Source organism: Toxotes jaculatrix, chromosome 18 (genome assembly GCF_017976425.1).
Source record: "Toxotes jaculatrix isolate fToxJac2 chromosome 18, fToxJac2.pri, whole genome shotgun sequence".
NCBI lineage: Eukaryota > Metazoa > Chordata > Actinopteri > Toxotidae > Toxotes > Toxotes jaculatrix.
In genome coordinates this window covers 805,950-832,228 of record NC_054411.1, presented here as the reverse complement: position 1 = coordinate 832,228, position 26,279 = coordinate 805,950, and the positions used below count along the sequence as shown (strand labels likewise).

The window sequence follows — 26,279 nt, the reverse complement described above, 5'->3', positions numbered from 1 at the left end:
CTCACATCCTGGTTTATCAGACACAAATCTCTCGGTTCACTTCACCTTCACGTTCAGACAGGGACTCGTCACAGACTGGATCCTCTCTGGCTCCGTCCCAGTCTCTGTTACACTCACTGCTTTTTCCAAGTGTCAGGACAGTTTAACGTAAACGTGTGATTTCAGTGAGTGAGATGTGACCTGGCTGAACTGGGAGCTGGGCTGAGGTGTGTATCCTCTCTGTTCGCCTTCATCAAGCAGGTAAGTTGGAATAAGATTTAAGTTAAGACAGATGTTCAGCAGCAGGTCTGAAATATGAATAAAGATCTAAATCATGATTTTACATGTTTCTTGTTTTTCTTCACACTAAATCCACTTTATCACACAGCGTGCTGGTCTTACTGTGAACTGTGTTTAATAAGATGGTGCAGGGTGACGCAGGATCATGTGACTGGTGATGGCTGTCATCTTACCGTATGATGTCTTTGTGCCCGTTGCGGGCGGCGAGGTGCAGCGGGGTGGTGAAGGCCGAGTCCGTCGGCTCCTTCCTCTCACCTTCCAACAACGCCACCACCATGTTACTGCTCAGCAACAGCTGGGCCACCTGAGAGGAGGAGGAGGAGGAGGAGGAGGAGAAGCGAAGGGCCAATTAAACAGATGAAGACAGAGCGAGGACAAGGTGAAGCTAACGATGAGACAAAGCTGCAGCTACAGAAAAAAGCTGCACACATACACAGCGTCAGACACCCTGCAGGTGAGCGTGAGGAAATACCTCAGTGACCCAAAACACCATAAATGAATCCAGATGTTTGGCAGCAGACACAGTGAATCACAGCTGGAACCTCAAGTTCACTTCAGGGAGAAAAACTATGAGAAAAACTGATTTCCACTCCGTTCTGTCACCGTCGCTTCAGCTTTTACCGTCTCAGCTGATTACTGCTGTCTTTATAAGAGGACGAGCAGATGTTTAAGAGCTGTGTGTTGTCACATAAGAACGATCACACCTGTCTGACATCACAACATTTTCACAGAGAAGTTTTTAATGAGCTCTGGACAGATAAAGATCTGTCCCTCTGCTGTTTCCTTCTGATCGAAGGTCTGCTTCAAGAACAGGAGGAGGTGAAAGAGCCGAGTGGAAACACAGCAGCTGCCGCCAACACGCCCTGACATCACTGAGCAGCAGCTGAGGCTTTAACACACACGCACGCACACGCACACGCACACGCACACGCACACGCACACACACACACACACTCTATACATATCTCAGTGAAGTTTGAATCAACTGTGGGGGGATCAGGCTTCACTTTCATGTCTCAGTTAACAAGCTCTCACACGCCACAACAGAGACGACGATGAGACGACGATGAGACGGCGATGAGGCGGCGATGAGACGGCGATGAGACCTTTGGTTGCTCGTAAAGTTACAAATCAAATTAAGTTGTGTTTCCAGCGTGCAGGTGCTTCTTCTGTTTCGTGTCCAGCTTCTGTCCCGCTGAGTTTTTGTGAAAGTGCAAACAGCTTCTCTAACTTACAGGACGTGAGGTAGATGGACCTGCTGTGCAGTAATCCATCTGTGTGTGTGTCAGATTCAGCTAAACTGTCGGTGGGAAAATCACTTTCTGAGAGTATGAACAGTTTCTGTCGCTGAAACATTCAGGACACAGAGACAAACAGAGGAAGACAATACAAAGACAACAGTGGTGTGTACTGACTGAAAGGTATCTGTGGCAACACAGTCACAACTGTGTGTGTGTGTGTGTGTTTGTCCAGCTGTGACTGTGTGTTGTCTCAGTGCAGGGTCACAGAATCATCAGTTAACACCCTCACACACGTTTCCATCACTTAGCAGGACACTGCTTTACACACACACTCACACAAGCTTATGATTTACCTTGTGGGGACATGGTTTTTGTCCCCAGAAAGAAGATAAGTGTAACTGGAAACACACACAGAGACACATAAAAGACACCACATTCTCACCTTGACTCTTCCAAACTCACAGGCCAGGTCCAGAGGCGTCTTCTTGGCCTTGTTGACCAGACACGGGTTGGACTGATGCTGCAGAAGCATCTCAGACTGAAACAAACAGTCACAGTTATTTTATAAACAGTTATTCTTCCACCAGACGCACAGGGATTTTCAACCTGACGCTGATATTTAATGAAGATGTTTTCACTGCTGGGACTCTTCCTCTCTCTGATTCCACAGCCACTGTCCATGACACAGGCTGAAATAAAGTCACAGACGCAGCTTTCAAAATGATGGCCATGTACAAACCGCTGTGATGTGGAGTCACTGTCCACACAGTCAGTGGTCAACACTCACCTGATGTCTCCACGTATGTCTCCACACCTGGTGGCTTCAAATCAGGTGCATTTTCAAATTTCCACATTTGACCAGAGGCAGATCTTTTTCAGTCGGTTTGTCATTAACGTACTTGTGTTACTGTCATGCTAATGAGAGTCCACAGCGATGTCCTGGTGTGTAAACTCACCACTTCATAGTGTCCGTACTGAGCGGCCAGGTGCAGAGGGATGTGTCCGTCCAGCGAGACTCCGTTGACCGAGGCTCCGGAGCGAAGCAGCATCAGTACAGATTCGGCTTTTCCCTGCCAGGCGGCGTAATGCAGCGGACGCATTCCTGTACCGGTCACACCACAACAACATGACCATACAGGTGAGTGGACACAGCTTCATCCCGCTGTGCATGTAACGTGTAAATAACGTCATGTGAAGCAGTCTGAGAAAAACCACACAGTTATTATTCATCATATATTTTCTGTTTTTACACAGATCGTACAGACACAGTGAAACCTGTCGCTGTGTGGGAAATCCTGATCCTGATCCTGATCCTGATTCTGATCCTGATCCTGATTCTGATCCTGATTCTGATCCTGATTCTGATTCTGATCCTGATCCTGATCCTGATTCTGATCCTGATCCTGATTCTGATCCTGATTCTGATCCTGATCCTGATTCTGATTCTGATCCTGATCCTGATTCTGATCCTGATCCTGATTCTGATTCTGATTCTGATCCTGATTCTGATCCTGGTCCTGATTCTGATTCTGATTCTGATCCTGATCCTGATTCTGATCCTGATTCTGATCCTGATCCTGATTCTGATTCTGATTCTGATCCTGATTCTGATCCTGGTCCTGATTCTGATTCTGATCCTGATCCTGATCCTGATTCTGATCCTGATTCTGATCCTGATCCTGATTCTGATCCTGATCCTGATTCTGATCCTGATTTAGTGGCAGAATGTAAATTTCTTTCGTGTCTATAACCAAAGAATAATTCTGTTCTTATTCTACGTTTTTCTCATTGTTAACAAATTTTATTTATATTTCGATTGATATTTAACAGGAATTTTCTGTCTCACCATTGGTGTCCTTGATGTCCACGGTGGCCTGAGCCTCCAGCAGCGCTGACAGCAGCTCTGTGGTCCCTGTGAGAGCAGCATGGTGCAGGGCTGAAAACCTGAGACAGAGGTCAGAGGTCACAACGGGGGGCGGATGAAGAGAGAGAAGGGGAGGGGGCTGATCACAAAACATGGCTGATACAGAGAATGAGAATTACGACTCCTTGAGCAGCACTGAAACACACCACATCAGCTCACACACTGTCTGCTGAGGGTTTCATTCACAGGCTTCAGATGAGACTGTAAATACATCAAACATTTCAGAGTGTGCTGTTTAACGAGAGGCTGTGGAAAAGATAACGGCTCGTGGAATTAAAACATGGCTCCCTCCTCTGAACCTTGGATCAGTTACACTGAACGTCTTCATACAGTTTACTGGTGCATTTATCTAATTAAAGGTCGGCTGGGAATAATAAAAACCATCAGTGGCAACACTGCTGAGCAGCTCTGGCATCGGTCAGTCACATCACACGGGCTTTGCTCAGCTAAGCTCCACTGAACGTCCGTAAACAAAATGATAGACTGCAAACAAAAGAAGAATAATCTCTTCCTCCTAACCTGTCTTTTATTCTACATGAACATGATGTTCCAACACACACACACACACACAGAGTCTCCCTCAGGTGAAGGTTCAGGTGTGAACACACCTGTATATATAGCTGAGCTGTGATAACACGTCAAAACATCATGTTGATGTGAACTGAAGGAAGAATCGGGGTGAGACAGGAGTGAGCAGAGACCTGAGGACGATGAAGCACACTCCTGTGTGAACGTACTCAGGATCAGCTGATACAAGCAGGACTGATGTTTGTGTCCACGAGGTGAGAGAGTGAAAACAGGTGAGAGCTGGCAGGTGTTCCGGTCACATGACCACCAGACGGTCACTGAGCTCGGTGACCGACCGTCAGCAGCACTCAGCAGTCGGAGCACAGAGACGAGAACACAGCAGAGCCAGCAGCAGTAGTTTTCCATGGAGGGTGTGACCGACGCAGACGTACCTGTACCTGCAGGTCGACATCTGACTCACACAGTAACACAATAACCTGACTGCTGTTCATCCACACGGCGAGTCCAGACACACCCGGGAACATCACTAATTCAGCCTTTCACCAAAAACACCATTAACACACATCTGCTGACAGTTAGTGTTCAGTTCTGTTCAGATCCTAATGAGTCTGTTCTCCACCCAAAGATCACTGAGATCACTGAGATCACTCAGATCATTCAGATCACTGAGATCACTCAGATCATTCAGATCACTGAGATCAGATCACTCAGATCACTGAGATCATTCAGATCACTGAGATCACTGAGATCACTGAGATCATTCAGATCACTGAGATCATTCAGATCACTGAGATCATTCAGATCACTCAGATCAGATCACTCAGATCACTCAGATCACTCAGATCACTCAGATCATTCAGATCACTCAGATCAGATCACTCAGATCACTGAGATCATTCAGATCACTGAGATCACTGAGATCACTGAGATCATTCAGATCACTGAGATCATTCAGATCACTGAGATCATTCAGATCACTCAGATCAGATCACTCAGATCACTGAGATCATTCAGATCACTGAGATCACTCAGATCATTCAGATCACTCAGATCATTCAGATCACTCAGATCATTCAGATCATTCAGATCACTCAGATCATTCAGATCACTCAGATCATTCAGATCACTCAGATCACAGCCTTTACTTTATTTTGTCCCATTCATTTCACATTATATTATAAACAATGAGTCACTTCACAGACGTTGATTCCTTCACTGTTTTCTGACAAACACTAAAAGATGGCAGCGATGAATGAGAAGGGTGGTGAGCTGCAGCCCTGAGTTTCTGAGTCCTCCCCCACATGTGAAGCACAGACAGGAAACAGCTACAGGCTACGTGTGCTGGTCTGTGAATGAAAACGCAGGCAGAGACATTAGAGGAGCTCTGCACAGGACAGGAGAAAGAAAAGAAGGAACGAATAAAGACAGAGAGGGGAGGGCTGTTTTTAGTGCTGCTCTCCCTGCCTTTCTTTCTGTTGTGTAATGGGAGCGATGGCATTCACGCGGACGCAGTAAGAGACAGCGCTGAGGGCAGCTCCACCAGTAATGGATGGATTACTGAGAGAGGTTACAGAGAGCAGGAGAGAGTGACGGAGGAGCAGAAGAAGAAGACTTCACCTCCTGATAACCGCTCGTCTGAGTCAGGAGGCTTTAGACTGAGCCTCAGCTCAGACGGAGACGTGTCCCGTGGTGATGCGGTGGCAGAGACTCACAGGCGTAGCAGACGGTCAGAGAGCTGGAGGGTGGACCTGAAGCCACGAAGCTGGAGGTCTTTCACCTGGGTCCCAGTAACCGACCAGATCACTGTGGACAGAGTGCTCACGATCTTTACAGCAGAGAGACGGGACAGAGTGAGACCCCCCTCTGTCCTGCTCACCTGACAGTCCTCAGACCTGCTGAAAGCCCCAGGTCCTTCCTCTGCCTCCCCCATCCTCCCCTTCCCCCTCCTCTCTCTGGGAGAACGAGGCCCTCTGTGACCTCACCTCTCATCACCCCCACCACTCGTCATCAAGGAGGAGAGAGAAGTGGGGGGGGGGGGGCAGACAGACAGAGAGAGAGCTGTGACCCTCTCCACAGAGACCCTGACCTCCCCCCACCCTCCTTCCTCCATCAGCCCCCTGATGGTGTCATCCCTGCAGACTGGAATGCAGCGATGGTATCAAATACAACCAGTCCCACCCCCGACACACACACACACACACACACACAGATGTTCAGACAGTTACAGATGACAGTCCCACTGATAGTGTCACATTCCTGCAGAAACCCGACCAATCACAGCCTCCGACTGCAGTCTGTCTGAAGGATTTGACATGGGGGTGGTGGGTGTGGGGGGTGGGGGTGTGGGTGGGGTGGGGGGGATTACGACCAATGGAAATACTTGATTTGGATTTGACCATTTTCTGCCCCCAAACATTTCCCTATGTTCCCTGACTCCTCAAACTGCCCCTCCTCCTTCCTCTGCCAGTGTCCTAACCGACTAAACTCAGTGGTGAACGCGCTTCCATCCAATTCTGTGAGTTTTGGCCATAAATGAAAGTGAAACTGAGGAACCGAGCTGAAAATCGGCAGCTGTGGAGGCTGGAGCAGAGCTGTCAGATGGATTCTGCTGGGAAACTGCTGCAGCAGCCGGCAGGTTTCTGTCCCCGCCTCAGACGTTGGACGGCCGCTGGCAGCTCGGGTCTCTCCTCCCGGACAAAGGGCCGGGGCCCCCACCATCACAGCAATTCACAGGGACCCATTCCAGCTCTGCTCTCCATAGAAACACATCCAAACATGGAGCCAACAGGCCGCCGGGGACGTCAGCACAGACTCAAATACTAATTTGTCTCACGCGGACACAGAAAAGAAGCCTCCTGTATTCCCACTGTGTGTTTGTTTCTCTCACACACACACACACCAGCATGTGTGTCAATAAAGACATATCTTCTCAGAGATGAATGGCCGACCTGCACAATCTCTGACACGCCCTGAGTGACGCCCTCTGTCTGTACGTCTGCATGTCCAAACACCGTCCTTCCTGCCGCCACCACTCTGCCTTTACGCTAACTAAACTTTCACTGTAATCACAGCATGAGTAATAAATAACAGTGCACAGGTCTGCAGATACACCTGGAGAGGAGGGGCAGCAGACTCCCACAGATCATCAGCGAGGGTGTAATTAATCTGCGGCGGAGGATCAGAGCTGAAAACTTGGCGAAATGTAAAACTGTCTGAGCCAGGAGGAAAGTATGTCAGCCATTGTTCAGACGCAGGAGAGCTGGATGCCTTTCTGTTTCATTAAACATAACCTCCGGCTCTGTTCCTGCTCTGAATCTGTTCTCGCTGGTACCGTTTTATCTGTTCACTTAGTGAGTGAACAGATAAAGTGTCTCCGTCAACAAGCTGCTCCACAAAAAAACAACAAAACAACAAATAAAAACACAAGATGAATCTGGACGGTGTGAGCGAAGCCACAGAAGCTGGAGAACAACCTGTGAGAGCAGTGAGTCCCTGTCTGCCTGTGTATAAACATGATCTGACATCAACACATGGAGCTGACGTGCCGGGCGGGCACTGGAGGATTGTGGGAATTTGTGTGTTGGCGATGCGTGTTGTGTTTAGATGCGGCGCTGGGATTACTGCAGCGGAGGCGGAGCGTCGTCTGAGCTGCATCGCCCCGCGGCTCCGATGAATAATGAAAACCCTTTTTCCTGCCTGAGATCCACATCCACGGAGGCTATTAGGCCCAGAGCACGCACACACACACACACACGCACACACACACACGCGGACACACACACACACGCACGCACGCACGCACGCACGCACACACACACACACACGACCACGCACACACGCACGCACACACGCACACACACGCACACGCGCCCACACACGCACGCACACGCACACACGCACGCACATGCATGCGCGCGCACACACACACGCGCGCGCGCGCACACTGAGGGGAAAAGCACCAGTTACAGTTCAGACATGCTAATGTGAGCACTCTACGACTGATCGGTGGATTAATCAATCAGTTGATCAGCAGGAGATTAATCAGCCTGCCGTGTCAGTCTGTGAAATTGTGAATTGATCTGCACGTTGATACGAAGCAGCCACCTCAGTTTTCTTTAAACTTAAAGATGCCAACAGGTGGATTCTGCTCCCAGGCTAGCAGTTTCCCCCTGTTTCCAGTCTTTATGCTAAGCTAGGCTAATCAGCTGCTGGCTGTAGCCTCATATTTACTGAACATATTGGGATCAAACTGGCAGTGCTGCATGAAGAGATCCAGGCTCTCTGTACACACTCCCCTCTAACTGGCTGCAGTCCACCCCTTCGCTCCCTGACCTCTGACCTCCCCCGCCCTCTGAGGGGCTAACAAAGGGGTCCGACACTTGACGGCGTCCCAGGACTGATGTGGCGGTCCACAGTCTCTCAGACTCAGGCTCTCCACTCGACGTCTCTCTTTCAGCTTTTGTCATGACGACAGCGTTGACCTGAGGCTGAAGAGGCCCGTGATGTTTCAGCAGGACGCCGTTAAATCACGTAGCGATGTGCACTGAGCTGAACTCTGACAGGAGACACTCTGTGTCTCAGATATCTGGAACAACTCCTACTGTACTTTCTTCAGGCAGTGTCCGTCTGCAGCTTTCTGTGTAAAGACAACCTTAAAGGACGAGTCTGGGCTTTTACTTTATTCTTGTAACTTTCTCCAATACTTACACACTTTCAATATAGTGTGTGTGTGTGTGTGTGTGTGTGTGTGTGAGTCAGAATATCAGATCTGAGACTTTTCAGTCCAAACTACACGTAGCAACCTCATGGTGATGCTAGAGGAAAAACCAGAGGTTCATCAGAGTCAACAAGATTCATCCTCTGGGGACTGTGAATGTTTGTGTTCACTCTCTCTAACCCGACTGACAGACCCAGGGCACAATCTGTAATGATGCATGTAATGATGAGACACCTCTGGTCCAGGAGGGAGACGGCTGAGAGGAAACAGCAGGGAGACGGAGACACAGAGGATAATAAAAACTTTTAACAAAGAGAAATATTAATGAGGAGAGACTGAGCTTCCCTCGTCCCTCGTCCTTCCAGGCGAATGAGCTTCGAGGGGGAAATTCAACCAGTCAGCGTTTCACGGGTTGTCGAGGTAACAGAGGGTGAACAGACTGAGGCTGAGGCTTCAGCAGCAGAAGCTGCTCTGGTTTCCAGCTCTGCAGCAGCAGCAGGACTTACTGCAGAGTGGAAACAGTTTTATAGATGCAGAGGGAGCCGTGTAATGACTGGAACACAGAGCACAACTGTGAGAGCTGTGTCCAAAAAATGTCTTTTTATAGTGTTGACTTCATCACTTACCCATCTGAGTCCTGGTAGTTCACGTTCAGTCTCTTGGTGGAGCCCAGCAACTCTGAGAAACACAGAACAACACAGAGTATTAACGTCTGATCGTTACAGGATTTCTGCTCACTCGTGTTTCAGGCGTCAGACAGTCCAGTGCGATAAAGAGCCGAGGAAACGAGAAGCCTCGGCTCAACTACAACTCCCAAGGTGCACCTCTCTAACAAACACCCAATCACTGAGCTTCACGCTGCGTTGTGCGCTCCGGTTATGGTGATGGGAATCTGCAGAGGGAAAACTCCCACGTCACAGCTCCAGTGAGAAACAGCAGAAGGTTCCGGACTCTGTTCCCTCAGGTATAATGATAACAGGAGTAGGACTCACCCTGAACGATTCCTGTGTACATGAACTGAGCGTGGCAGGTTCATGGACACTGCATGTCACCACGTTACATGCTGCTGTGACTGAGCCTTCACAGGTAGAACCTGAGACCTGACGGACACCTGTTGACACGGTGTGGGGGCGGCTGCGCTCCAGCTTCACTGTGCAGAGTGAGTACGTGTGCATGTGCAGTTTGTTGTTGCTGTTTTAGACGTGGCTTCATATTAATTCTTCTGAAAAGAATAATTAACATACAGGATGTATGGGAGGCAGTGATTTAAAATAGTAAAGCAGTGTTTGTGTGTCTGGTTTAACTGGCAGACACCCTGCTCAGGCTCTCTCTCCACTGGTTTCACTGGAGGAAATCCAGTCAGGATCAGGGAGGAAATATGTGGACGTTTCCTGTCGAGAGTTTATTCAGCAGACGGAGGCACCTGATCATAAATCCTGCTCTGCGCCTCCCTGCTGGACCTCCTGAGGAGGCTTCATTAGCCTCTGACCTGGGTCTGACTTCCTGGGCTGGGTCACAGGACGGTCTGCCGCTAAGATCCTGAGGAATAAACCTCAGCTCTCTGATCTGCTGCCAGACAGACTCCCTGCTTCTTCGTCTCCCACGGGCCTCTCAGCCTCACGGCCGGGGTTTGGACAGACGTCCAGCAGCTCCTCCTCTGGTCCGCAGCCTCGGTGTGACTCCCACTCCCTGGAATGTGGTGGCATTCAGGGCTTCAGACCGGGCGCACTCTGACAGTCTGCGTCTGATCAGCATGTCATTATAATGCCACGGTCACTGACTCTGCACTGTACGTCAGATTCACTGTCTCTGCCTCTCTGCTCCAGCCCAGTAAACCAGTTACTGCTGGTTTCACAGATCAGTCACCTGATCTCTGCTGAAACCTGGTTTCAGTGATCACACACACCTGGTTCAGTGGAGCTGGAGGTTTCTCCACCTGAACATGGGCTGCAGCAGGTCCTGATTCTACCAGTCACCTGCTTCTTCTGTGCAGCGACCGACGGCGAGTGTGATGCCGCCGCACTCAGTGTTTACTATCAGAGGTCACAGGAGGTCAAAGGTCAGTCGGCAGAGGCTTTACAGGGTTTTCAGAGCAACATGGGAAACTGGTCCCAGACAGAGGACCCACCCACAGACTGGAGACCAGCACAGACGGTATGTTGTCTTTAACATCTCTGCCCCCGCCCACTCTGAAGGTAACCTCCACCCCCCCACCCTCCCACCCCCCTCTTCCTCCCTCACCCTCCCTCACCCTCCCTCACCCCCAACAACAGAGTGTTTGAAGTGTTTAAGATCTCGGGGAAACACAGCAGGCTCTCCCTCTGGGGGTCGGAGCGCTGCTTTGATAATGACCTGGATTTCATAATTAATGGGAATAAATCAGCACATGAAGCAAGACACAAAAAAAAACCCAGACACTCCGTGAACATACGGGGGGGAGGGGGGAGGGGGGAGGGGGGAGGGGGGAGGGAGGGGGAGGGAGGGGGAGGGCATGAAAACTCTCTTTTCATAGACTCAGACCAGAAAAAGCTCTCGTAGTTAAAAACTGAAGCATCATTTTGGAAAATTCCTTAACATCAGGACACAGTTTACATGTTCCACACATGTGACGTACATGTGACATACATGTTCCATACATGTTCCATACATGTTCCACACATGTGACGTACATGTTCCATACATGTTCCACACATGTTCCATACATGTGACATACATGTTCCATACATGTTCCATACATGTTCCACACATGTTCCATACATGTTCCATACATGTTCCACACATGTTCCATACATGTTCCATACATGTTCCATACATGTTCCATACATGTTCCACACATGTTCCATACATGTTCCATACATGTTCCATACATGTTCCACACATGTGACGTACATGTGACATACACAGAGACAACCTGACCACTGCTGTTTCATTTCCTCAGATTAACGACCTGATATCAGACCCCACTCATCTGACTGACAGCTCCAACAGGAAGCAGTTACCAGTCGATGCTAAATACCGCAGCCAGCCGTCGTCTGAAGGCTATCATCATCATCATCATCATCATCATCATCATCATCATCATCTGCTGCACATTTGTTCAAAGTTATTTTTGCTGCTGTTTATGGAGCGAGGCGGAGAGGCTCGGAGCCGAGCTGCAGCTCGTTCCAGCTCCAACATTTTGCAGAGACTCTGCGTCTTTTTATAATTTCAGCTGAAAGTTTAACGTCCCGTGGATCTGCTGCCACAAGAATGCGGCGAGAGGAGGAGGACGGCGAGGGTTTTGCAGGAGTCTGCAAATTTGAGAGGTCTCGCTGGGATCAGGCCCGTGGACCAGAGTCTCAGGCTGAAAGAGAATCCGTCGTAAAAATCTACCGACTAAAATTAGACGAGCATTGTGAGCATCAGAACTATGATTACAAGTCTGCAGGCAACGCCTCACACTGCTTTTTGTTTCTCAGGACTCCAACAGCTGCATTTAAGACAAAGCAATAAACAGGCGAGGACTCTACGGCAGCCCGTCATTTTCCTCTCTCTTCTCATTGTGGTGAAGTGTAGAGGCCGAGCAGCAGTCCTGCACTAAACCGAAGTTTCCTTTCAGGAACACTGGCCGCGCTCCAAACACGCCACAACAGAGTCCAGTCAGAAACTGTCCCCTGAAACACAGCTGAGGTCCAGCTCCCACCACATCGCATTCATGCTGCAGATTACATCTCCACGTCTAAATATAAACAGGCCGGTTCGAAAAGCAGCTGCAGAGGAACGATACACGTCTTCATCTGGTGAATGAGACAGGGCTGAGTCCACAGGGCTGAGTCCACAGGGCTGCGTCCACAGGGCTGCGTCCACAGGGCTGCGTCCACAGGGCTGAGCTGGGGTTGCAGGATGCTGCAGAGATGCTTAACTTGGCCAAAAGTATGAGGACAGACGGGCATTCCCTCTGTAACCTGACTGTGACACATCTTTTTCTCAAACGGAACAATTTGCTGCTTTTCTCTTATTTAAATCATAACAGATCACGTCTTTCTGTCAGATGTCCATCATCTGACATTTTAAAGGTGAAAAGACTCATGAAAAAAAAGAATGACATGTTATTAAAAAATATGAAACTCGTTTCCCCGTCTTTCGTCCCATGACATTACGTCCTTGTTACCTGCTCAGCCTTCTCCGTCGACCACTCTGAGCTCGTTATATACAAGACATTTTCTGCTCCAGTTCTGGATCAGGATTTAGATCAAGTCGTTTATGAAAAACCAGGTGTAAGCGTCAGTTTGTTCACTGTGTCACAACAACCCTGTCACTGTCCAACTGGAGTTCACTGTTAACTCACGCTTCACACAGAAAGGTGATTACTGAGAAGATAACCTGCAGGATCATGGAAATAATCCTGAGCTGCAGCCGAACACCTCAGAAAACTCTCTGGTCCTTCAGTCAAACCGTGCTGTGTGACAGTGGGGTGGTTTATAGACTGAAGGTCTCGGAGGGAGACGTGGGCACCCATCAGCAGCTCTCCTCCCTCCTCCCCCCTGGCCTTCAGAGAGTCTGGCACCAGAACACAGGACGCTCTGGAAGTGTTTGTCCAAAGCAGGAGTGGGACACGACTGTCTCTTATCTGCTGACTGAATGAGGACGGCGATGTGCAGCAGTGCAGAGATGAAGATTAGCTCCTCTTGTATCTTATCTGTTCTCTGGAGGGACAAGGACATGGTGGAGGTTTGTCCCCTCAGCCTGTCCTCCAGCTCAGAGTCAGAGAGACTAGAGCTGCTCCAAGTCTGGACTCAGTGCTGGACCACAATCACACAGATGCAAATACACCCCGGTTTTATCAGACAACCAGTCACAGTGAGGACAAAGCTGTGGACACAGCGTCCTGTTTGTCTGTTGACTGTGGTTCAGATAGACACTACTGAATGTCTTTCAGATTCAGGGACACACCGGTCTTTGAAGACCTTTCAGCAAACACAGACCAGCTGTGCAGTGACACACACACAGGCTTTACAGTCCAAACTGTCCAAACCTCGGCAAACGTCTGAGCCTGTCTCTGAACAGGTAGAGGAGCTTCGTCCTGGCTGTCCCAGTCTCAGCTACGTCCTGAGACTCTGGTCCAAGCTCATCACCTTCTGCTCGGTAAGCAGCAGCAGAGAGGACGTCGGTCTGAGACGCCACGGTGACACCGAGTGTTTTCACACCTGAGCACAGAGAAACCCGCAAAGACTGACGAGAGTCTGGGACGAAGAGGAACGAGGGAACTTTTGGAAATCTCATGATTTGACTTGATTTGAATTCAGAACAGATTCTCGATTCACTAAAGAAGGAGGGGCAATGTCTCAGACTCCTGCTCCTGTGAAATCTTTATCTTTCTTTATTTTACTGGTGAAAGTTTTGATGTCCTGCTTCTCTCTGGTTTACGTCCCAGTAAACGTCCTGGCAGCAGACAGACTGGACTGATTAATGCACTGGGAAAATAACCAGCATGCTAATCAGTAATGAAACTCGCTGGTTAGTCGCAGCTCTGCTGGTGAAGTTTAGGTTTTACAACAAGAATAAATGAGAAGAAACCAAATCTTCTCTTTTCCCACTGAAACCAAAGCTGGTCTCCAGGACACAAGTGTGTCCTCCTGGTGTTTCTCAGTGTGAGACTGCTGCTGTCTCCTGCACTCGGTGTGTTTGTGTGTTAGGGCTGCAGAGCAGTGAGTGAGCGTGGGGATGGAGGAACGAGGCGGGTCTTATCAGCTCTGCTGTGTGACTGGCGTCTGCACTATCAGCTGATAAACACGGCTTTAACACGGCAGCAGCAGGGAGGGGCAGAGGAGCAGGAGGGACCTGAAGCTACCGCTGACCTGCATCACTGATTTATCTGCAGATTACTTTAGAGTTGTAACGTAACGTTGTACAACTCACACAGTAAGTGCTGAGATCCTTCCTGAACTCAGAAGGTAGAAGTGAAGGGAGCAGGAGGAGCGACAGAGCCCATCAGAGAGAAAACAAAGTGCAGAGGAACGAGGAGGAGGAGGAGGACAGGCTCAGACAGAGGGAGGAGGCTCATCGCTCAGGGTCCTGCCTTCGCTCTCAGTCTATCACTCAGAGGTTTGCTGCTTCCCCTGGGGAGGGGTCTGTCCTGCCTGCCGCTCTGTGGAACAATGGTGTTGAGGAAAGGAAGTGTAGAAGGGGCCCAGCCTCGAGTCCTGGCTTTGTTCCTGAGAGCTGCTCCACGGCTCGAGTCTCCGTCAACACAAAACAACCCCCCACCACCACCACCACCACCCTCCCTCTTCTTCCTCTGACACCGAGTCACGGCCAGGTTACAGCTCAATGCCTCCATAACACACACACACACACTTCCTCACACTTTTCCTCCTGCTCATAAACACAACCAGGCTGGATCTGCTGTGTGTGCTGCACCAGGTGTTCATGCTGGTATCTCACAGGTATATGTTTCATGTCTTAGTGTTTCCTGTTTCCATATTCAGTTGTTTGTAAGCATCATAAAGTACGACAGAGTTACAGAATAAAGTCAGAACATTTCCAGCATGAAGTGGTGAAAAGTCCACCCATCCATCTCTAACTGTGCTGTGTGGTGTCTCCTCTGTGTGTCAGGATCCCAGGTCTGGGCTGAGCAGCTGCAGGCAGACCAGCAGGGTCAGATCCCCCTGAGGAGAAGCCTGGTTAATAATCATGTGTGTAAAACAGAAGCTCCTGGGATTAGTGAGGCAGATACTGGACAGTGTGACATAAAGTTTAGGAAACACACCAAAAATCGCACACGTCTCAACTCAGCTCAACTGAGAACGGACCAATCAGAAACAGGGGGAACGTCCCTGAACAGGTTCTGCTCTGTGTGGAGACGGAGGCCTGAAAGTGGGAAACACAAAAGGTCCTGCTCTGAAACTCTGATGGATACTCTGACTCACTGACCCACCGATGGATAGTATGGATTAACTGTTCCATTGTTAACGTATTTCTCCTTCCCTCCATCACTGGGAATCAGTGGGATATTCAGTTTACTGTGACAGAAAAGCAGGAAACTCACACTGGAAAAACTGGAACCAAAGAATGTCTCTAATTGTGTGATGTGTGCGGAGCGTGATGTGTGCGGAGCGTGATGTGTGTGTTCCGTGTTCCTGTTTCTATCCGAACCTAAAACAACAAACGGCTCAGCTCTCCACACATGTTGTTCAGGGGATGTGAGCTCAGCTCCACACCCCTTCCTCTGCTCATTACAGCCTCTTCCTCCCAGACAAGCCTCCATCTTTCTGGACCATCGTAGTAACACCCCCCCCTACCCTCCCCCAGCCTCCACCATGTGACCGGGCATGTCTGTTTGGTGGTCAGCGTGGGCGTGGCAGATCAAGCCTCCACAGAGATCAGGTGACATATTAACTACAGCAGAGAGATCAGAGTTTGCTCAACCAACCAAAACTGCACAAAATATAAAAATACAGGAGTGAAACTAAAGGAAAGGTCGCCTCCTCCTCAGGGAGGAGGGAGGAAGGAGCAGGGAGGAGGGAGGAGGGAGGAGGGAGGAGGGAGCAGGGAGGAGGGAGCAGGGAGCAGGGAGGAGGGAGCAGGGAGCAGGGAGGAGGGAGCAGGGAGCAGGGAGCAGGGAGGAAGGAGCAGGGAGCAGGGAGGAGGGAGGAGGGAGGAGGGAGCAGGGAGGAGGGAGCAGGGAGCAGGGAGCAGGGAGGAGGGAGCAGGGAGCAGGGAGGAGGGAGGAGGGAGGAGGGAGGAGGGAGCAGGGAGCAGGGAGGAGGGAGCAGGGAGCAGGGAGGAGGGAGGAGGGAGCAGGGAGCAGGGAGCAGGGAGCAGGGAGGAGGGAGCAGGGAGCAGGGAGCAGGGAGCAGGGAGGAGGGAGCAGGGAGCAGGGAGGAGGGAGGAGGGAGGAGGGAGCAGGGAGCAGGGAGCAGGGAGCAGGGAGGAGGGAGCAGGGAGCAGGGAGGAGGGAGCAGGGAGCAGGGAGCAGGGAGCAGGGAGGAAGGAGCAGGGAGCAGGGAGCAGGGAGCAGGGAGGAGGGAGCAGGGAGCAGGGAGCAGGGAGGAGGGAGGAGGGAGCAGGGAGCAGGGAGGAGGGAGCAGGGAGCAGGGAGCAGGGAGCAGGGAGCAGGGAGGAGGGAGCAGGGAGCAGGGAGCAGGGAGGAGGGAGCAGGGAGCAGGGAGCAGGGAGCAGGGAGGAGGGAGCAGGGAGCAGGGAGCAGGGAGGAGGGAGCAGGGAGCAGGGAGCAGGGAGCAGGGAGCAGGGAGGAGGGAGCAGGGAGCAGGGAGCAGGGAGGAGGGAGGAGGGAGCAGGGAGCAGGGAGCAGGGAGCAGGGAGGAGGGAGCAGGGAGCAGGGAGCAGGGAGCAGGGAGGAGGGAGCAGGGAGCAGGGAGCAGGGAGCAGGGAGCAGGGAGGAGGGAGCAGGGAGCAGGGAGCAGGGAGCAGGGAGGAGGGAGCAGGGAGCAGGGAGCAGGGAGGAGGGAGGAGGGAGCAGGGAGCAGGGAGGAGGGAGCAGGGAGCAGGGAGGAGGGAGCAGGGAGCAGGGAGCAGGGAGCAGGGAGGAGGGAGCAGGGAGCAGGGAGGAGGGAGCAGGGAGCAGGGAGGAGGGAGCAGGGAGCAGGGAGGAGGGAGCAGGGAGCAGGGAGCAGGGAGCAGGGAGGAGGGAGCAGGGAGCAGGGAGCAGGGAGCAGGGAGCAGGGAGCAGGGAGGAGGGAGCAGGGAGCAGGGAGGAGGGAGCAGGGAGCAGGGAGCAGGGAGCAGGGAGCAGGGAGCAGGGAGCAGGGAGCAGGGAGCAGGGAGCAGGGAGCAGGGAGCAGGGAGCAGGGAGCAGGGAGCAGGGAGCAGGGAGGAGGGAGCAGGGAGCAGGGAGCAGGGAGCAGGGAGCAGGGAGGAGGGAGCAGGGAGCAGGGAGCAGGGAGGAGGGAGCAGGGAGCAGGGAGCAGGGAGGAGGGAGCAGGGAGCAGGGAGGAGGGAGCAGGGAGCAGGGAGCAGGGAGCAGGGAGGAGGGAGCAGGGAGCAGGGAGGAGGGAGGAGGGAGGAGGGAGCAGGGAGCAGGGAGCAGGGAGCAGGGAGGAGGGAGCAGGGAGCAGGGAGGAGGGAGCAGGGAGCAGGGAGCAGGGAGCAGGGAGGAAGGAGCAGGGAGCAGGGAGCAGGGAGCAGGGAGGAGGGAGCAGGGAGCAGGGAGCAGGGAGGAGGGAGGAGGGAGCAGGGAGCAGGGAGGAGGGAGCAGGGAGCAGGGAGCAGGGAGCAGGGAGCAGGGAGCAGGGAGGAGGGAGCAGGGAGCAGGGAGCAGGGAGGAGGGAGCAGGGAGCAGGGAGCAGGGAGCAGGGAGGAGGGAGCAGGGAGCAGGGAGCAGGGAGCAGGGAGGAGGGAGCAGGGAGCAGGGAGCAGGGAGCAGGGAGCAGGGAGGAGGGAGCAGGGAGCAGGGAGCAGGGAGGAGGGAGGAGGGAGCAGGGAGCAGGGAGCAGGGAGCAGGGAGGAGGGAGCAGGGAGCAGGGAGCAGGGAGCAGGGAGGAGGGAGCAGGGAGCAGGGAGCAGGGAGCAGGGAGCAGGGAGGAGGGAGCAGGGAGAATCCCTGAGCTCAAACACCAACTCTCTCCCTCTGTATCTGAGCTCAGGCAGCAGCTTCTCCTGTTTGGCTGCTGCTGACTCTAAAATAAAACAAGAAAACACAATGACACTTGTGTGTTTGTGTTTCCCCACAAATCCAACAGAGTGAGACATCTTCTCTAATAAACCCATCACTGATCTCACGTCAGTTTCAGGAGAAAAACATACAACAACTAACAACATGTAGGAAAAACTAATACACACGAACTAAACTGAACTAAAACTGAGTGAGAATCAGGCGCCAAACTGAAAGTCTCCTTTTCTCCAGCCCCACAGTTCCACTAACCCTCCACCTCTTCTTCAGCCTCTGACTGGACTTAAATCCTGTCTGGGAAAAGAGCAGCGAGAGCGAGCTGCAGTGCTGCGGCAGCGAGGCCACGCTCCCCTCTCTCTCTCTGTCGCGGGCTGAAAACTTCAGGAAACGCTCTGCACGCCGTGTTTCACTGGAGTCGAATTCCAGCCTCAGAGAGGGGATCGAAGGTATCGCTGTGGGGTCCGCATACCAACGCCGTGACATCACCGCCTCAGCTCGTCCCTCTGCATTCAAATCCACTCTGCTGCTCTGACAATGGCTGGCACAGACACAACCCTGAGGATTCTGGGGGAAAAGAAACTTTCAGCGCTGAGTCCACAGCTGTGAGTCAGACGTCACGCCGAGCTGCTGGCCTCTCCTGAGCCCCGAACCCAGCCGATCCTAAACCTCTACACCGTCTCCAGGTGTCACATGGAGCAGACCTGCACCGACGCACTGAAACACGCACAAGCCAAAGTTTCAGAGTGAAAACAGACCCATTTATAGCATCGCACCGCAGCTCTGACCCAAATTAGTGTTCTCTGAATTCCACTCGTGCTCAGCGGTGGGAAAAGTTCTCCATACACAGTCAGAGACAAATCAGTGAGACACAGGTCAGAGCTTTGTCCTCAGAGAGCTGGACCATCAGAGACATGATGTGGTTACGTGTCAGTGTTTGTAAACCTGTGAATAAACTGGAGGACACGTGAGCTGAGGGAGCGCTGAAAAGATGCAGCGTTATTATGTCACAGTCACGTCTCGTAACCTCGCGGCCGTTCCGTCATGTGACCTCCGAACCGCACAGGTGAAAGCGAAGGCTCTGGTTTGAAACGTACAAAAGAGAAACCATCCAACGGGACAGCACGTTACAGAGCATCCATTACATAACGCAGCACACAAAGCAGAACTCCAGCAGCCATTAGTCCGCTGCACACACTGCATCCTGCTACACAATGTACACAAAACACACAGGATATGGCCTCAAACTAGATTCATTATCGTCGGCTTTTCTTTTCAAAGCTTTTCTAAAACGTGAAGCGAGGAGCTGTTTCCTGTTAGCTCCGCCCTGAACACCCAGGAGAAGGTGTGTGCGACGGCGTCTGGTTCAGCTGCAGTTCAGCAGACGTCCCAGAGGCTGGAGACGTATTTACAGATTCAGCCGGAGCTCCGAGCCTGAACTCTGATGCTGTCGGTTTCCTGATCGCTCCGGCCCCTGACGTGGGCCCTGGACGGGGTGTGGTGCTTGGACCCCGGTCCACGCGCCTGCTGGCGTGATTATTTATTCCATCTGGCAAATCTTGCATGTAAACAGCTGACTCACTCATATAAAGCCTGCACACAAACACCACATTTCAGTTTTGACAGTGTCCAGTGCTCCTGCCAGCAGCTGCCACTGAAAACCACAACTCACTGTGATTATTTCTGCTGTAGCATAAAGCTAAGACGTCGTGCTGTCCCCCACCTGTCTCCGCTGAGAGTCAGTCTCTCAGTCCTCTGACGTGTCTCTGATTCTGAGGTGCTGGATTAAAAACCTCCACCCGTCTCTCATCCTCCTCCTTCCCTCTGACAGCCAGAGGTCCTGAGGGGCCCCCCAGTCCCAACACACACACAACAGCTTTGTTTCCCCTCTCAGAGGTATGACTGGCCGGCTGTAAAGCCTACAGGCGACCCGTCCGTCTAGAGGGCCAATTAAACATTTAACACGCCAGCAGCAGAGTTGACAGGCAAACACTACGAGCTCAAACACAGAGGAAGAATTTCATGCACTGTCTGGAAGGTTTTAACACTTTCCCTCAAATGTGTCTGCGGAGAAGGAGGAGGAGGAGGAGGAGGAGGAGGAGGAGGAGGAGGGACATTTCCCTCCTCATTATCCCCTCGGTTTACAGTTTGGTGTTCTGTGATGAGAGGGTGGAAGTGGAGCAGAGTCCCACTAAACTTCAGCGGAGTAGAAGCGACTGATTGGCAGAACAAACAGTCTTCTGTATTTGCTTGACCTTTTGACAGAGCAGAGTACACACAGAGAAGGAAACGTCCTGTTTTCCTCAGAGTGAATGAAGCAGCGAGGGCGTGATGAGGCGCGTCAGGTGACCCAGTTATTCCCCATTCGTCAGCAGGAAAACAGAGACGTTTGACAGAAAAAGCCTCGGCGTTAATGATTTTCTGGAGAAACACACACATCTGCAAATCTGGGTCTGAGACAGAGACTGGCCCTGCACCGGAGAACCTTTTCACAGAGGAGCTCAGCTGCTGCGATCAGACTCACGCAGCCTCCCTCTGCTCCTCGCCGGGTCACGGTCGCTTCTCTGAGCAGAAGCATGAAGTCTGAGCTCTGACAGCAGCACTCTGTGAGAGCTGATTGGCTGAGCCGAGTTTGAACCCAGAGCCATGAATAAAACATGAGACAGATGCAGTGTGACTGAGTGTGAACCCCCCCCCCCCCCCCATAGAGGGACGGCAGGTTTATGAGGCTACAATAATGGGACACTGATGAGCTTCAGCTCCAAACATCTCTCCAGTGGGTCAATAATGACACCTCTGTGGCACACTTCTGTTGAAAAAGACAGATGGGGACATTAGGACATGGGGACAACCAGAGTTTTTAACTTAAAGCAGTAAAGACGATGAGCTTTTACTCTGCTTCTGACAGGAAATAAGACGCATCACCAGCAACGTTTAAGATGTTAATGCTGGATCAGGCTCAGCTTCAGGCTCAGCTTCAGGAGTAAACTGAGTTTATCAGATTAGTTAAAGTCTAATTGAACAGAGCACTACAGTCACAGTGGGCTGACTACAAACAGCAGAGCTATGAGACTGAGATTCCACAGCATCTGATAAACAGAGACCCCCCCCACCCCCCCTCCACCCCCCCCTCCACCCCCCTCCACCCCCCTCCACAACACTATAATTCCTTTTAATCCTGGCTGGGAACCATCTGGGAGCTCCTTGTGATTTAGGTGATAGCAGTTGGGCGTGGGGCAGATCCTGAAGCAGCAGATGTCAGACAGAGGACAGAGTTTGGGTCACACATGTCCCGCACACATCAAAGGAAACATCTCACAGACACTGTCAGTCCTTCGTCTTGGACAGAAGTATTTCTGAAGTATGTTTCCCAAACGTCCGGAGGGAGGATCACTTCCTTCCCTGGTGGAGAAAACGTGGCAGACGTGGAGATGCTAACCGTTAGCATCTCCAGATGCTAACCGTTCGACAGGCCGGCGTTTTCAGCAGCTATGGTTTGAAAAGCTCTCGTGTAACATGTAAAGGTGACGGGCTGGGCGCGCTGAGGTGGAGAACAATAGGCGGGAGTAAAGTGACGGCCTGCAGGACGTCCCTCAGGGTGCGGGACAGGCCCGTCAGCTGTATGCAGGGATACACACACTGTTACATCAAAGCCTGGACATAGTGTCCATGTTTGGACAAATCAGAGACACATCGTCTGTTGGCCCGTCCTCTAACTCTTCACCTCCTGACACTCCTTCATTTATCCTCAGAGGTCAGAGGTCGGCGATGACGCTGGACGCCGGCCGTGCGGACGGTCCTGTGACAGGTGAGAGGTTATCTGCCCGATAAAGACTGACCTCCTGCTGGCCCCGGGGCCCTCAGAGGCCCCTTTTCTTGGACACTCAAACAGCAAACAAAACAGAGCAGTCAGGCAGAGGCGACAGAGAGGCCACAGCATTCGTCACAGAGAGGGAGGAGGGACGGGTCCATGCAGCTCTCACGTCCAGCTTATATCCTGTGTGAGACGTCCAGGCTCCGATATGAGACGCTGGCTTCATATCTGATAACTGACTCCTATTACTGTTTTATTTTTATAATATTTTATCATTTTTCCAAAACTGGATCGAAGAAAATCACAAAGCGTGACAGCATCAAAATCCAAAAACATTTGGTCCCAGGTCAGATCCACCTGCATCCACGTCTGATCTGGGATCTGCTGGTTTCAACCGTCCGTTCAGAGGCAGAGGTTTAGCAGGTGTGACAGCAGCAGGAGGCAGAACTCAGCCAACGGCATCGCGGCTTCACCACGACTCTCCTCTGAAAACCGCAGTAACCATAACTCCAGGAAAGGATGACAGCGTGCAGCAGCCAGCCAGGGTGGCAGGCTTACCTGATGTTACTGAATCGATCAGATTACCTATCACAGGAACCTGTTGCCAACTTAAAGTTTCTCTCATCACACTTCACTGAATAAATAGCCCCATATCATTTAACAGGCAACAGGTGGAACAACCAATGACATCAAACCAGAGCTTCAACAAACCAAACAGACCAAAGTCCAGTCCAGAAATCCACAATTATTAAACTGGTCTGACTGGAATTAATCCAGTCAGGGTCTCTGCACACGTTCTAAACCCGACACTCGATCGTGTTCCACGTGATGTTAGAGCTCTGACCACAGATACCAGGTTACACTCAACTAATGCTAACTGCTAACAACTAGCTAATGTTAACTGGTGTTAACTGTTGCTGTAACGCAGTAGTCAGCAGCAAACTTGAACTAAACTGAACAACATGGTGAAGCGTCACTGTGATACCGAACCACATGTTCTCCACATGTGACTGTAGTGAAGAACATGTTCACCTGTGGGCCACAGGTGAGCCACAGGTGAGCCACAGGTGAGCCACAGGTGAGCAGCACAGAGGAATCAGAATCACTTACTGTTCCTGTTGGTTTTGAGTTTGGACAGAAGTTTCTGCGTGGACAGCAGGTCTCCGCTCTTCACCGCCTGCAGCAGGTCCTGCTCCTTCCCCATACTCCTCCTCGTGTTTGAACCAGCTTTATTTAAAATCCCACCGCCTCCTCAGAGCCTCATGCTGAGTGCCGGAGACATGGACCTGCCTCAGGTGAGACCCTCCACTTCCCCTCTGACACTCAGCTGACAGCCAGGAAGCTCGGCGATGTTTCCTCTGAGCCTGCGGAGACGGAAAAACTCCTCCGATGCTTTATTTCCTGCTCAGACTTTTCAGAGGAGGACGGAGGACGGAGGTGGGGGGCGGGGGGAGCTGTGGTCAGGACTGAGAGCCTGAGAGGGAAAAGAAAGGAGAAAAACAGATCAGTTCATCTATCAGAGAACTCCAGAGCCTAAACCGCAGCAGCTCTCCTGCCTGCTGCCTGAGGAGGTTTTCGTGGACTCTCCCCGTCCTTCTCTCATCCTTCAGAAAAGCTGCACAGCTGCTGCTGCAGGGCTGATCAACTGATCGACCTGATGATTCCTGATGAATCATTTGATCCATAACAGCAGAGAGCAGAGAATCACTAGTGATTTACAACATTTTAACTTCTTCTGATAACGGAAATCAAAATGAAGAGTAACAGCAGACAATCCGAACGTGAGCAGCGTGTCCTGAAATCCTACACTGAGGATTCTGGATACGAGCATCAGGCTTCTGCACATGAACAGGACACAGATGTACACACACCTGTCACAGGTGAGATCAGGGCTGCGAAGCCACAGTGACGGAGTGCTTAACCTCCTGTGAGCCGAGAGCACGCTTTAATTACAGCTCACCAAACCTTCGAACACAAACAGCTCATGAAGGATGCAGTTGCGGGTTGCCTCTGCTGTGTAAACACTGACCGGCATGAGATGTTAGACGTGCAGCACAGGATCGAGCGTGTGCAGAGCTCCACACCAAACTCCACTGACTTCTCTCACGTTTTAAAACCAGAACAATAACTGATCGGTTCAATCACCTGCCGTGCAGACTGAGCCCTGCGTGGCGCTCTGCTGTCCAGCTCTGCTGCTCCCCTCAGGGCTCCGTGATGGATTATATGTTCACTCTGGCCACCAACTTCATCTCAGCTCCAGAGCAGCTACTTAAACTCTTCCAGCCCAGTGGCCAGGCACAGCTCCCAGATACAGGAGGAAGAAGTTGGCAGAGTTGGTCAGAGCTTCATCTCTGCTCCGGTTTTCCTGCAGATAACTGACATGATCACCGGGCCAGGGCACCAGGCCTCACACACAGTGTTACCAGATAAACAACAAATATTCGTTTGCAGCCGGAGCCACAGAGTTCAGATAGAGACACTGGTCCGGCGCTGCACCCGCCTCTGTGCTCTGCTGTGTTTTCCTGGTTACAACTTGTTTCATTACATAAGCAGTGAGCCACAGAGGAGCACGGGGCAAAAGCAGAGCTGTCAGTCCCATTTACACCGATCATGTCCCCCTTTCTCTTCACCTCCCTCAGGCGGTTTGTATTCTCACTGCATTCATGACAAAAGGAACAATACTCATAAATTTCACTTTGACACTGCAGGGACTCCGAGTCTCCATGAAGTGGCTCACAGAGGAAACGAATGAACCATTTTATTGCTCACAAACAAAAATCACTTGACATTTATTACTCTGAAGTGAAGTTGTGGTGCATGATGAAGTATTTTCAGTTGCTCAGTCTCGATCTGTTCGGTTCAGTTTCCTCTGTATTACAGGCCACACCAAAGATCTGGTTCATGGAAAAATCTCGGTCAGCTCCAGGATGTGTCCTTCTTTATAAATATCAAGGTCCTGTCACGCCAGACTCCATTTAAAATCTAATAATTTGATGTTTCCGTGATCATCAACCACATAACACAAACAATAAGATATGATTCCAGCTGTTTTTGAATTAAATACGAGTCTGTCTCCAAATCGGGACAACTCAGTGCACAAACAAACAAACGCTGCTGAACCTTTCGGCCTGGACGTCTTGTTTTAAATTCCGCTCCCTGAGGGCGGTTAGCAGGCTCTGCGACCCAAACCTCACCTGAAACGTTACAGAATTTAAAGCGCTGCTTTGTGAACACTGCGCCGAATCGAAGGCTTCTTCTGAAAACACAGAAAAGTCTTTATTGCTTTAATATTAACCACAAATCCCGATAATAGACTCCAGGTTACAGAGATGTGGGGGTCGGTCGGAATGAAGCCCCCTCCGCACCGCAGAAACTGGCATATCGCGGCCGGAGTCTGGCATGTAAACAGACCGGAGAGGAGCTTCGCCGTCAAACCCACCCGCACCGACCTTTGTCCCGGAGAAAGTTAACGCACTTGTACGGACCGTTTCCCTAAATCTGTAACTGTAAGAAGAAGAAACTCATTTCACCCGGGACTTACCTTTGATATTCAGGTGAGCCAGAAACTTTTCAGCCCTGAATGTTAACGGACCACGGTGGCAGTTTGCGGGAAGGCTCCGAGGGGCTGGCGAAGTATTCCTACGGTCGATATTCCAGGAAAAGCAAGTTTCTTTGAGTTTCTTATTCCAAAAGGATTAACTTCCAGAGGTTTTAGATTAAACTTCCATCCCCGCGCAGGTTTAACACGCGGATTCTGTGTATTTTCGGGACTTTCGTACTTCGTTCGACACTTCGGCAGCTTTCGTTCCTGCGGCTTTTCCCTCCGCGCCGTGAATGCCACATTCATTCCGCTGGATTCTCCAGAATGTGGACACGGTGTCAAGGTGCCGTGAACACAACACAAAACATCCGGCTATGACTTTCAAAATAAAAACCCCGTACAGAAGATTGAGAGAATCTCATCACAAAGAAATGATTTCGCATTGTTCAGTTTCACGTGTGTGTTTGTTTTTATGCTGTTTCTTTTCAGGTATACTGTATGGGTGGGTGTATATGCACTTTTTAGTCATCAAAACACAGGAATTTATTTTTGACCGTGCTTTTATTTCTGGTATTTTCCCCTTTCCGGTATTTTTTGCTCTTGTTGGGAAACTTAACACTTTTTTCGA

General features: G+C 51.3%; 1 protein-coding gene across 6 annotated transcripts in view; it reads right to left on the bottom strand.

Moving 5' to 3' along the window:
• Positions 1-25,932, bottom strand: part of LOC121198344 (caskin-2-like) — a 38,382-nt gene extending 12,450 nt beyond the window's left edge. For all 6 annotated transcript variants that reach the window (XR_005896336.1, XM_041062393.1, XM_041062395.1 and 3 more), the window contains exons 1-7: positions 25,652-25,932; positions 23,221-23,584; positions 9,316-9,367; positions 3,367-3,464; positions 2,477-2,622; positions 1,963-2,058; positions 453-583 (exon numbers count right to left, since the gene is read on the bottom strand). Coding sequence is in view for 5 of the 6 variants with exons in the window: in XM_041062393.1 (XP_040918327.1) it covers positions 453-583; positions 1,963-2,058; positions 2,477-2,622; positions 3,367-3,464; positions 9,316-9,367; positions 23,221-23,314 (617 nt within the window). In the remaining variant the exon portion in view is untranslated. The remainder of the gene's footprint in view (positions 1-452; positions 584-1,962; positions 2,059-2,476; positions 2,623-3,366; positions 3,465-9,315; positions 9,368-23,220; positions 23,585-25,651) is intronic.
• Between the last annotated feature and the right edge of the window lie 347 nt (positions 25,933-26,279).